General features: G+C 46.9%; 3 protein-coding genes across 3 annotated transcripts; all 3 read right to left on the bottom strand.

Annotated features, from left to right (window-relative positions):
* Positions 1-775: 775 nt before the first annotated feature.
* PPTG_05673 (hypothetical protein) lies at positions 776-2,143 on the bottom strand. Its single transcript, XM_008899383.1, has one exon. The coding sequence runs from the start codon at positions 2,134-2,136 to the stop codon at positions 853-855; it is 1,284 nt and encodes a 427-aa protein (XP_008897631.1). The 5' UTR covers positions 2,137-2,143; the 3' UTR covers positions 776-852.
* A 4,626-nt stretch (positions 2,144-6,769) lies between these two features.
* On the bottom strand, positions 6,770-8,107 carry PPTG_05672 (hypothetical protein; the record flags this gene model as incomplete). The annotated part of the gene is made up of 2 exons (XM_008899382.1): positions 6,770-7,535; positions 7,635-8,107. 2 exons carry the CDS (start codon positions 8,105-8,107, stop codon positions 6,770-6,772), a joined length of 1,239 nt encoding a protein of 412 aa, XP_008897630.1.
* Positions 8,108-8,624: 517 nt separating this feature from the next.
* Positions 8,625-12,513, bottom strand: PPTG_05671 (hypothetical protein). Its single transcript, XM_008899381.1, has 4 exons — positions 10,712-12,513; positions 10,543-10,631; positions 10,316-10,476; positions 8,625-10,238 (listed from the first exon to the last, which is right to left on the bottom strand). Exons 1-4 carry the CDS (start codon positions 12,447-12,449, stop codon positions 8,789-8,791), a joined length of 3,438 nt encoding a protein of 1,145 aa, XP_008897629.1. The 5' UTR covers positions 12,450-12,513; the 3' UTR covers positions 8,625-8,788.
* Between the last annotated feature and the right edge of the window lie 290 nt (positions 12,514-12,803).

Raw genomic sequence — 12,803 nt, 5'->3', positions numbered from 1 at the left:
CTTGGGAATCTAAATGCATGTACACAAGCGGCGAACTCGTGGCACCAGCTGAAATCTGTACAAGCGTCATCACGATGCTATGGGATCTACAGACTGTAGTACAGTAGGTAGATCCCACTGGGTTTTGTTAAGAACGTGATGTGATGTTGAGAACCTAATGCGCTAACCAGACAATAAACTTAGGCACCATGAGGGCGAGAGCAATTCTGTTGGATATGTAAAAGGAAGATTAGGATACTGTACCGTACACTGTGTACGAAAGCGAGTTGCTGAAACGATTTCGATTCTCGAGAGAATGACACGAGGAAGACAGCGTGCTTATTCAATGCTGACGACTAGCCGATGCCACTGAAGTAGTCCAGGGCAGAGAGTCCTTTTAGTCCTTGCAGTTGCTAGAATGAGGTGATAATGCTGACATCGAACGGAAAGGATATCGTGGGATTCGTACAAATGGAAACAATCTAATAGGGGAAACAAACTCACTTATGAGGAATTTGAACAGTGTTTGGGAGCTTGTGTAGCTAATCGAAAGAGTAAAGTCTGTGTAGTTTATTGCATTTGTCGTGGAGAAAGCTAATGCTCAGTTTGAGTCCTCTGCAAATCGCGATTTGTGGGAGCTACGTATGAAGTATAATAGAATTCGTTCAACAACACACGTTATTTTACAACGTTTATCGCTAACTTCCTTTTGGTTTCTGCGGTATCATCGCAAGAACAATTTCTATTGAAATCTACTTCAAACACAGGTTACAAAAGCTTGTTTGGTACAACTACATGACACACAACGAGCCCAAGATAAATTACGTGAATTACAAATATACTGCATCGATCGTACATGAACACCACAACTCCTCAAAGATCTAGGACCATATCGGCGAACTCGTCGGCATCATCCGGGATAAAGTCGTTGATAAAGAGACTTTCCCATCGAATAACTACCGAGGAGAACGCCTTGGCCAGTTCTTCGAGCAGCTCACTGCATCCCAGTCCGCCGCTTTCGAACTCGCCAACTCCTTGAACCAGGCAGCCCTGGACACGCGTACCATCATTCAATTCTTGCGTCGTGTCCTCAAACACATAGCCATTGCACTCATTCTCCAGTGCATACTCCCCGTCCGTCGGCTCATCAATCGTGCGGTCGGCATACACCCAGCGGCTGGTAGAACCGGTAGGCGGTGTGGCGGCGGCCAAGAACCGAGCGTTCACTGCTTGAGTGAAGGTTTTGCCAGGCAACGCCTTCACTAACCTCATCACTAATGTATTTTCATCAAATACTTGGAGAATTTCCATCTTCTTGACCTCGGGAAACGTATCCATGTATCGCTGTGGGTCCACCATCTGCATACGTTTACCCAGTTCCAATGCAGTGACACCAGGGAAGAATTTACGGTTACGACCGTAATATTTGTCGCCTTGACACCAAAAATCGAATTGCCATCCAAAAATTACGGGAGACTTGACAGGCTCCACCTCTGACTCCAGCATTGTCACCAGTTGTCCAGTAGTGTCCTCCACTGCGTGATACACCAGCTCCTCACTCCACTGACGTGGTGTATCGTCACTAATACAGTGCACAAGATCATCGGGTAGTGGAGTATCGTCCAGCTTGTCCAGCGGTACCGGTTCAATGTCGGTAACTACAGTCGCGGCTGCAAGTTGTTGAGTCAGCAACTCGTTCTCACGTTGCAACATTTGAATTCGGTCGTGCTGTTGCCTCATTTCCCACTCGTGGGCTTGTCTAGTATGAGCGATAAACTCTTCCAATTGGAAGACTTTGGTGCGTAGGTCCTCAGTCTCTTTGCGTTGGCGATCGCGACATCGTCGTGAAGCAGCTCGCACTTGTTCTCGTCGACGTTGAGCTTTGTGCTGCTTGATGGCCTCAGCACTCATGCCCTCGGTCGAGAACGTGCTCGAGTTTGAGCGTTTCTTGGTTGGCTTGGGCTTCTCCAGCAGCAGGTCGTTGGGTTCCTCGTCCGAGGGCCAACTCACATCTGTGCGGGGCGAGGCCGAGTCCAGATCGTTAGACGGAGGGGGTGTCAACATTTGACTCTTGGATGAGGGTGAGCTGTCCCCACGTCCGTGAATGGCCGTGAGAGGGATATTGAAGCCCAGACCGCTGGTTGAAGCTTGGCTCATGTGGGAGATGGCGGGTGGTTTGCAAAATGAACGGAGGAGTCCATGGTGTGGGTTCCGCTTGAAAATGGTCGATACATTTGCGCATCGGAGACTGACATGGCTCTGTTTGGCCAGACATCAAGGATCACATCAAACTGATGACGTGCCCATCACCGAAATAATACCACTTTTTGTTAAATGTGGCTTAAATGTTGGGCCTAAATGTGGCGTTTCACACATTCTAAAAGCCAGTTTTAAAACTCGCTTTTAGATTAAAATCAAGGCTCATCAAAAGAAAACAAACGCAAAACAACACGACCCAGCAAAACTGACTTTAATGCAGCGACAACTTGCCTCAGAACCCTTTACAGTCTTCTTCAAAACCATCACAACGTTGCAGCTATGGAGCCTGCTGATGCTTTAGATGTCGAACTCTCAAAGCAGGTGACGCTCGTGATAAAATAGACGCCATTCAGATATAACGCCCTTTTTGATTAGATAATACCCTGTTGTAATGCTCTCGATGAGATTAATTCAGACCACATGATACTACGCGACGATCTTCATCGCAGGGCAGTAAAAAAAAGATGTCGACTTCTACAATGTCCTCGTTCCATAAGTCTTTTCCATTATGAAAATTGCTTCTTGAAAACTGCAAATTTGAAAACGTTGAAATGTTGTAAATGTTTGAAAATTCAGAGTACTGAGTTCTGACTCTTATTTGTGGACATTAAAAAGTGGAATGCATTTCGAGCTCGTTTTTGTAGCAATGTGCCCATCTCCCGCCGGTATCTGTCGACGAATGGCGACCTCAGAGTGAGACTCCCGACGTAGCGCGTCAACGCCATTTGATTGGGGCTTGCTGGGCTCCGTTCACCTCGTTCACTATCTGACGTCGCTCCAGCGCGAGCGTGCTCTTTGCATCGCTCTGGTGAGTGTCACCGAGACCTTCTTGACATCGATATCGCTACAGCACAGGCACCAGCACAAAATAGGCTAAAATTCCCGTGAATGAGTGATCTCGCGGTTTGAACATGCTGCCGATATATCTGTAAATGCACATGCATGTACTGTTCCATGCACTGGCTTATGGCTTCACGACGCTGTTAAATCGATGCCCTGATAATAAGTCGGAACTGGTGGAAATGCAGACGACCACAAAGCAAATGATGCTCAACACGCCCACCTTTGTCGAAACACGAACGCATCCGCAATTCGGTTTTGTCAGCGGGCGTTGCCTTACCGTGCTGTGCAGCAGAGCTACAACTCTCTTCAAGCAACACTCCTCAACACTTCGAGTCAAAGTCCTTGAGTTTACGGTAAGACTGCATGCAAAATGTTTCCTACGATATCCGGTTCTGTAGGGTGGGAGCCTGGTGAGATGGGGGAATCTGTCGACGAATGGATCCCCTTGACGAGTGGCCATGACGGCGAGGGCATCGACGGAACATTTGACATCGAAAATGGAAGCAGTAGCAGCCTCTCCAGCCCGAGATAGTGATTGTCTTCCAATGACATTATGAAATATTCCAAAGTAATAGTGTAATATGCGCAAGCTCTGGGCTCGGTGAAGAACTAGCCACAGGAACCCGTCAACTTGGTTTTCCTTGATCCCTGGGTTGTGCTGAGAACGTACAGGCGAGTTTTAGTCGATTTGCTGTTTGCACTTCAAGTTCAACCCCTCAGTTACAGTAAATGCCCTCCGTTTTGCTACGTCTCTAGCCCATACGTTGCATCGAAGTAATCCGTTGAAAACTGGGTTTTCCAAAGTGGCGGCGAGCAGTCAACTGCCAGATTCAGCAACTCCCAATTTGGTTCACTTGCGTTCATCAGCAGTGAAGAATAATCAGAGCGAAATGATAAATTGAAATTTGTGGTAACCCCACTCATGATTTTCCCCACCTCAGAGCAGTAAGTAGATCCACCTCCTACTATCAGAGGATAAAAAAAGGTATCAAGCGCGACTTCCACAAGCGGATCAATCCAGGACGGGAAATAAGAAATGTTCGTGTAGGTGATCTCTAAGGTCGTCAGACTTATCGGCGTCACGTTTTCTGGTAATTCGCTCACTTGTGTGCGTCCAAGAAAAATGTACTGAATATTTCCTTCGAAGAGCTCGGGAGGGACACTAGTGATCGGATTACCTGTTAACGCGAGGTAATACGGCTGCAAACGAACAAGACCTGATGGCACCGCGACCAATTGGCTGTTCTCTAGCTGAACGACCGAGTTTGGTGGCCATTTGGCATCTAAATCATCGGGGAGAGTTGCCAAGTTTGTTTCAGAAAAATTGATCTGTCCAAGATACTTTGGAAAATCGAGTGATTGAAGACCTAGAGGAAGAGATCCGCCCGTCATGTTTACCCGGAGAATTGTTATTTGCTTCATCTTTGGATGGTTAGTGTTTGTTAATGCGGCTGTATCGCCCCATTCCAAAATAGTCGAGTTATATACCACAACGTCTTCCAGTCCACTAAAATCCTGGAAACTATGCGGTACCTCTAAAGATTGACAGTGCAAAATACGGAGCTTCACTGCTGTGATGCGGTCGAATCCTTCCCATTCACGCTTTACGTCACTCTTTAAACCAGTAATTCCCATACAGTAACAATCGAAAGTCACGGTGTAACACGAAGGCAAAGCGCCAGCCATAGGGTAAACTTTTGGGGTGCATTCAAATAACGGCGTTTGCATGGAAGCATGTACGTGCAAGATTAATACAACGATGCCCCATGCTCCAAACGCGTAGTGTACTCCTTGAAGCAGTATTCGGGCTAACCGCGTTCGCAAGCCTGTAGATTTGTACGACGATTGTCGAACTACCAATCGAACATTGCTGTTGTTTCGATGGTCTACGAGTTCTCTATTTGGCCCCGTCAGAATATTTGCAAGACTTTCGCTAGGCCCGACAGCATTCGTGCCTCGATTTTGTCGTTTGGAACTACTTTGTAGTAATTCTTTCATGTCCCCAGTAGTAGCGACTAGACTTAGCGAGAAAAAAGCGCGAGTTGCTAGATCGGACCACGACATTACCAAAACTATTCGTGCTTCATTCAGCATTTGAGAAACCCATGCGTCGTCTTCGAGTAACCTCCAGTCGAAGTTGTGGATGTCGAATTCGTTTATATAACTGAGCATTATGATGAGAGAAACTCCAAGTGTAGTCATCAGATTCAGTACACAATCGCAGACAATTGCTGCAAACCGGCGACAAGCTTCGTCACGCCAAAACCACCGTGAATAAGCGAATACGGACGACCAGCAGTTGATCACTAATAGACTCACATAAAACCGATTTAACAGTATTCGTGGCAGATATTTGCTCATTCGGATAGCCTGAGCTGTCTGCAGTGACAGCTCAACGAGCTCTCGGCAGATGAGAACGACGTGGAAATGCTCCCCCTTTACACCAAGTATACCGTGGTGACTTCCAAGTCTATGGTACATTGCCGAAAGAAATCGTATTACTCGATCTGGATGCGGTGGCTGAATAGTTGGCGAGTTGCTGGTATTATCGACAACGTTGAAGTTTTTGCGGTTTGTTTTAGCCGACTTTGTGCTTGCTTTTCTCCTTTTCGGCACGAATACCAGCTTGCGGTGCCAAAGCGAAGCAACAATCATCAGCAGTGCGCACATGCCATGAATAGCAGCCAGAACCATGTACACGTACGCGATCGAGTGAAAATCTTGGTAAGACATTCCGATCCCGTTGATTGCCAGGTAGAAGGAAAACATGGTTATCTCCAACCCCCAGTACAATTTCGCGTACACGATGTTGTACACACATGTAACAAGATGGACCGTGAAAATGGCGAACCACCAGAACGCAAACCCACAAGTTGAAAGACGAATATGCTGGGGACCACGAGAGGCGGACCATGGAGTTGTCCGGCTCATCGCGCCTGAAAATAATAAAGACAACCACTCAAGACTTGACACAATTTTTAGAGATTGTATATTTATTATTAGCGCGACATGCTACTACTACGTAGTAGCATGTCGCGCTAATAATAAATATTTGTTTTAGTAAGAAACATAGGAGGCCCAGCAACCCTGAGTAAATTACTCCAGTATATTACTAAGTAGAAAACAACAGTACTTCATAATGTAAGTAAACAGCAGTATTTCATATTGCTCAGAAGGTCGGGCTATATAGTACTCCGCTTTTCCGACGATGTCGCAATGCGCTAATCGTCCTTTATGCCACTATATACGTCCTCAAAATCGAGGGGATACCAGGTACTCGACCACCACGAATCACATGATACCGTAGCTTGAAGGATTGGCCAATTCTCCATTGTTGCGTTCGATAGTATTCGAGATTGACCGTCGCTCCACGGCACGGAAAAATCGACTTGTTCTCTGTCATATATCCGCTGTAGATCCGCGCAGTAGGGCGAGCTCGTAGCAAGTATCGGGTGTATAACAACTATCCCAATATCACTGTGTTCCACTACCGTGTCGATCCAATCCCAGAAAAACGACACATTCGTGTTGTCCACGCGGAGTACAAAAGAATTAGACGCACCCGTAATGCTGGCAGGTAGCTCGGAAATCAGTGTACTACCAACGTGTAGAAAGTCAACAGTTCCGTCAATTAGCGAAGGAGGAAGTGTCGAGATTGGGTTTCCAGCAAGTGATAGATCGACTGGAGCTAGTCTTGCCAGCGAAGCTGGAACTTCAGTGAACTCGCATTCTCCAAGTACATGCTGGCGAATTTTGGCCATTTCAAATCGAAATCTTCGGGTAGTGAGCGTAAATTCGTAGCACAAAATTCGATATCTTTCAGATTTTGTGGGAAATCGTCGTCGAGGAGGCCAGCGGACAGTTCACCATTCGGCAAATGTACCCGTACGAGATAGAGCGCAGCGAGGTTTGGGTGGTAGGATTGCGATAAAGCAGCGCTTTTATTCCAGATTGTGATAGTAGAGTTGTAGATCTTCAGCACTCCTAGTTGCGAGCAGTCTGTAAGTAAATCCGGTACTTCGAGGTTGGGACAGTGACGTATTACCACACGGTTTGTAGTTTTACGATCAAAGTTGCTCCATTGAGTGGTAAAGTCGCTCGCTTTGCCACTGAATTTCGATTCATAGCAGTCAATCATCAGCAGAGAGCACGATGATTCAGTGGTGAACCACGGCTTCACTTGCATCTTGCACTGCGGGAGTTTAGTAATGGATTCAGCGTATAAATGGACTACAAGAATCGCAAGACCCCACAAGAAAAATAAAATTTGCGTGAATCGAGACTCCGACGCCACAACAATGTCCAGTTTGCTCTGTGTACGCGAATCCGTCGTATCAGACAGAGAAGGGTTTAGTGGCATGATAACCGTCTCTTGATTCTTTAGCTTCAACTTTCGTCTTTTTGGCGTTTTCATGCTCAGTAGTTTCTTCATATTGTTCATGTTGCTGATCATACTTAGAGCAAAAATGACCCGTAAGGTCAAATCTCCCCACGAACTTACCAGTAGAATCTGAAATTCGCTCAATACATGAACAATCCAGACGTCTTCGTACCATTTGTGAGGAGGAAAGCTGGTCAGGTCAGCATCAAAATCTGGGTAATAAATCGCCAGTAAAACTGTCGTAATTCCTACTGATGTTACTAAGTCAAGTGCACAGTCGGCAAGGACTGCTAAAAGCCTCCGTTTTGTGGCATCCACATGATATAACGAATGCACGATAGCTGTACTCCAGCAGTTAATTACCAGCATCGCAGCATATCCCCGGTTCAATTCTACACGCGGCAGTAGCAGGCTCATACGATATGCTTGTTGGGTTTGTAGTGCAGTCTCCACAATTTCTCGAAACAGCAGCACCAAATCGAAATACGGTCCGTCAACATCTAGGATTCCAATTCGTGAGAGAGCACCACGGTAGAGACGACAAATGATGCCAGGTTGCTTCTCGTTTAGATTCTTGCCGGATCGATTAAACACGTTAAAAACAGCAACCACAAGTCTTCGTTTCTTGAAAGACCAGCCGAGCATCCAGAGTAAGTAGACAAAATGAAGTGCAGCTAAGCATCCGTGAACGACGGCGATGGTATGGTAGTGTCTCGTGCCTATGCCAAGGTCGTAGTAGCTTAACCAGACGTCTAAAAAAGTCTCCGACAGATTCCAATAACACCACGCAATCGTCAAGAAATAGGCCAAGCAAAACCCATGGAGAGCGATAAAGCCAAACCAGCAAAGATGAAGATTGAACTGCGAAAATGAACCACCGGAGCGTCTAATAGCCGCTAGGGTGGACCGACGACGCTTTACTACCCCAGCGAGACGCAGCATTGTTTAATGTTTTGTCAAATAAAAGTGTTGTGATGAGCTTTTTCTTAACAAAAAAGTGAATTAAAAAAGTAACGTAAATGTATATTTACCAGCTGGACTTTCGAAATATAAATATCTACTTCTATATATATACATGTAATAAGTATGTAGATATTTTTCGAATGTCAAGCTGATAACCTCGTCCGATATCTATACACAGATAAATGCATGTTAAGATAATCATCGAAGCAACATGTTTCCAGAACGCCTCATTAGTTGTAATGAATAAAGTTTTTCCTGTTGAAAGGGGCGGTCATCTTTAGTAAAAAGTAGTATACTGTACTAGACGATAACTGTGCAACAACAAGCGAGTTACTGGGACATTTACCAAATCAACGAGAATCCCTAAAACTCTGATTCGGCTAGGACCAGGGCGAATCGCACTGTGCTCTTCTTGAAAGCAGCATACATCCGACAAACCACAAGTGGACTGGCCTCCAGTTCCTGAGCTGGTTGGGAAAGACTGGTCTCGCCATCTTCATCAATCGTTAATTCATCGTAATATTCTCGTAGAAAAGGTCTTGGACAGATACATCGAAGTACATACTCGCGCTGGACTGGCACCGGCATTGGCCCAGCTTCCGCCAGCGTTGGGTTAGTGAGTGCCAGAGCAGCTACTTGTTGCCTCACGCTCTCTTGTTCCAGAAGTCTAGAGATTTCCACTTGTTGGCGATGCGAAAGAACTGGCAAAAGCAGGAAATTCACGAGCTCAAGTGACGATTTGTCGTCTTTTGACACTGGGAAGTAGTGAAACAAAGCCAGCGCTTTCGTCACCATCGCTTCTACTGACTCCAGTGATTGTACGAGTTTCCAGCACGCATCCAACGCCATCTCGAATGCCACTTGAAGCTGTTGAACTTGATGTGCAGCTGCTGTTGACTGCTCCCGTTGCTGCTTGTTTCCAGCCGCTGGGAAGGCCACTTGAGACTCTGCTAGAGCGTCATCCATCAACGCAATAGCACGGTTCGCCAGCGAATGAAGGTTCTGCAACGCTTGGTGAACCACAGGCAATACATCGGATGATACACGCACAGGGAGCGCTGTCTCCAATGCGAACACACTGCTCGAAATCGCACCGGCTAACATCTGGTGGAAAAGCTCGTGTGGGGAGAGCGTCTCCATGTAATGGTACACTTTCTCGGACTCCTGAACCGGATCAAACAAGCGCTTCTGACGACTTGCGGGCATCGGCGCGCTGGTTTCCCACATTTGTTGCCAGATATGTTCGTGTCTGGGTCCAAAACGCATGCGTTCTGACAACATCCCGTGCTTTTCAAACCACCAAACGCCTCGACCTTCCTGTGCTAAGTCAGTTTGCTCAGGATCAATCGGAGTCTTGAATGGAATCCAGTCCTTCGGCGAGTACCAGCGGATAAAATCGGTCAGACAGCAGCGCGGGTTGGCAGCCTTAAAGGCCTGCATGTCCGAGATCAGCGTCGTACTCTGGATCTGTTGTCGTAATTTATCGGATTCCACGCTTACGCCTAAGCGAGTTAGAAGGTCTTGTTGCTGCTTTGCTACGTCTTCAGTCATGGGGACAGAACTCTGGGTCACAGGTTCCATTAGAGGTTCGTTCGTCTGGAGACACACAACGCCCGGAACTTCACGAAGAACTCCCTCTGGAAGTCTTGTAGCTCGAGAAGGTGACGGTAGAGGAGTGCTTTCCTGTTCAATCGAGTCGAAAAACTCGTCGTCGCTCGGACTTCCTTCACCTTCCTCAGCAGAGTTAACTTGTTCAGTATGACTTGCTTTGATCCCTCCAGTGTTTGACGTTGGTTTCGATTCCTGTGCCGCTCTAAACCACGACGAACCATACAAAATACATGTCAGTAAAACAGTGTGAAGCATAGAAACACACGTTCACCACTTTACCTGAGAATACAGCAGTTGAGTAGCTGAAGCTTCTGGTGTAGAAGACAGTGACGGAAATCTGGTGGAGGCAGCTGTATTGCATCCGCGTCTAGTAAGAACAATGCATCCAACGAGTGCGAGCTCGTATTGCGATCCTCATCACCCTCTTTCGTGCTAGTACTCTACAAATATATACACGATAGACCGGATTAGTACACATATCACCACAAAAGTACTTCATTTCGTACCATGAACGGAAGCAGTTGCTGTTGGAACCATCGCTCTCGCAACGCTTTCACAAACTCGACCCACAGCAACGACATCGAGTTGATACCGTCTGACAATTATCGCAATAAACAACCACAAAACTGTTAGATCATGCTCAGTATTATAGTACTCAGACGAAAACAAAATTACGTAATTGAGCCATCCTGGTCGCCAAGATAGACACCAGTTCTCCCAATGGAGCGCCGTGCTCAATAGAACTCGGCATCGTCGTCAATGAAGGCTCTGCGTTGTTTTTGCGACTGCTTTCTCCACTTTCATCGACATCTCCCTCTTCATCAAACAACTCCGAGACAATCCGTCGAATGTCCTCAACATCCGAACCTTTCCACGTAGCAGCCGACACTAAACTTGAAATGGCATGACCAAGGACGACAGCAGCGCCTCGAGCAGCAGGAATCGACTCCGGAATACTCGGTGATGGCTGTGTATCCTCACTTGCTTCACTTGCACATGACGTAGTCGATGCAGGTGGTTTAGACGGAGACGGAGTGACTGGCATAGGTGGCGCCAACTCCGACACTAGAATATCCTTGTTCAACTCCCTCGAGTTGGAATAAACTTGAACCAGATTGGCCATTTGCTTGCTTAGTGGTAACTGAGGCTTTCTCTGATTCTCTGCCAGTAACTCTTGGAAGCGGACGTTCAACATCCAGCGAGGAGCGGAACTCGGGTCCAGAGTGGAGTGCACAACATTGTCTACATACGTGCCTTCACGTAGCTGTGACCAACTGACGGTGAGATCCATTCCTTCCAGTGGAGTAGTTGATGTTCCAAGTAACGGAGTAGGATGGTTCTCTCCAAAGAGTCTGCTGGTTATATGGCGGATCTGATGCTGTTCTTGAATTGGAAGCTGCGCCTCTAACGTCCTCCAAGCGAGAGGGTTCTCTAGACTCACTACTTCTCGAGGATCATCTTTCCGATTCCAGGAGTATCCAAACGAAGCCGATACCATCATTCCCAGTGCTAAATCTCCCGATTCATCCGCTTCCACGCGACACATTTCTTCAACTTGAGGTGATAACTGCAACTTGGCCTTGAAAAAGTCCAATAGACCACTGATACAGCTCTGGTTGGGGTTCAATTCCGGCACAGAGTCTGTTTCAAAGGCCATGGAGACGTTTCCAGTAGCTCCAGGCACAGCTGATCCAATCCACGATCCTCGAGAAGGTTCGAACACCGGCACAAAGGCTGGAATCGTACAGTTACAGTTGTTCAGCGCCATCGTCAGAGCTGATAAGAGCATTCCTGCCTCGTTCTGATCCACGTGAATATCTGCCATGATCTCTCCGTCTCTTTTCTGCTCCTTCTCTTCTTCTTTTTCTTCTTCTACATCCACATTCTTCTTCTCTTGACAAGACCTGCTTAATAGTAGAAACTCGTCCACTCCGAACCACTTTTGCACGTTCTTAAGGACATTTTTCCTACTAAAAACCGGCTCAGCGTCTTCGTAGAATGAAATACTGTGTCTCTGTTCTGTCTGGGTCTCTTTCTCCCCCTCAAGGCCCCATTGGAAGTCTCTAGTAGCGTCGGCCACGGATAACATCGTAGGAGTGAAGTGTTCCAGTCCTTGTAGCCATCTTTTTGGTTTTCGATTGGTCGAGACAGTGTCTTGACTCTGGTGTCTGGTTACGAATAGCGACAGAGTGTAACTTTTGGGCGTCTTGAGCCCAGGGAGAAGGAATTGCAGCTCCTTAGTCCACACATTTTCTGTTTTAGAGGGAGAATTTAAGGCATCGAGAGACGCGTGGCCCTTACTGGCCAGATGCCAGCCGATCAGAGCTTGCTCCACGTCCGAGACGAACTGTTCCGACGCCGTGGCGTTCGTGAAGTCGACGAATTGGCTGCTCGGGTCCTGCTCCACCTGCATCGGCTTGAAGTCGTGGAAATGCGAGAATGATTTTATGTTCGCGACGTAATGTAGCCAATTAGTGTATACTTACGCAAGATGTACCCATGACTTGGGTATACCTACTAAATACCTGAAGTGTAGCCATGTAAACAGTACCCGAAATGTAGCCAAGTATAAATAGAGGTGTAAGTCGTCTGCAGCATGACCCCATCAGCTCGACGTTCTCAGCGGTTTGTTCCGCTACCGAGGCGCTGGTTCATTTTCTGGTGGATAGTTATCCTCGGTGTGCACTGTGTTGCCTGTGGCTACAGCACAGTCTACACGGTGTTCTATTGGAATTTCGGTGATACGTTTCTGAGTTATACTCTCGAA

This window comes from Phytophthora parasitica (genome assembly GCF_000247585.1).
Source record: "Phytophthora parasitica INRA-310 unplaced genomic scaffold supercont2.8, whole genome shotgun sequence".
NCBI classification, from domain to species: Eukaryota; Oomycota; class Peronosporomycetes; order Peronosporales; family Peronosporaceae; genus Phytophthora; species Phytophthora nicotianae.
The sequence above is the reverse complement of the archived record's forward strand: the minus strand, read 5'-3'. Positions and strand labels throughout refer to the sequence as shown.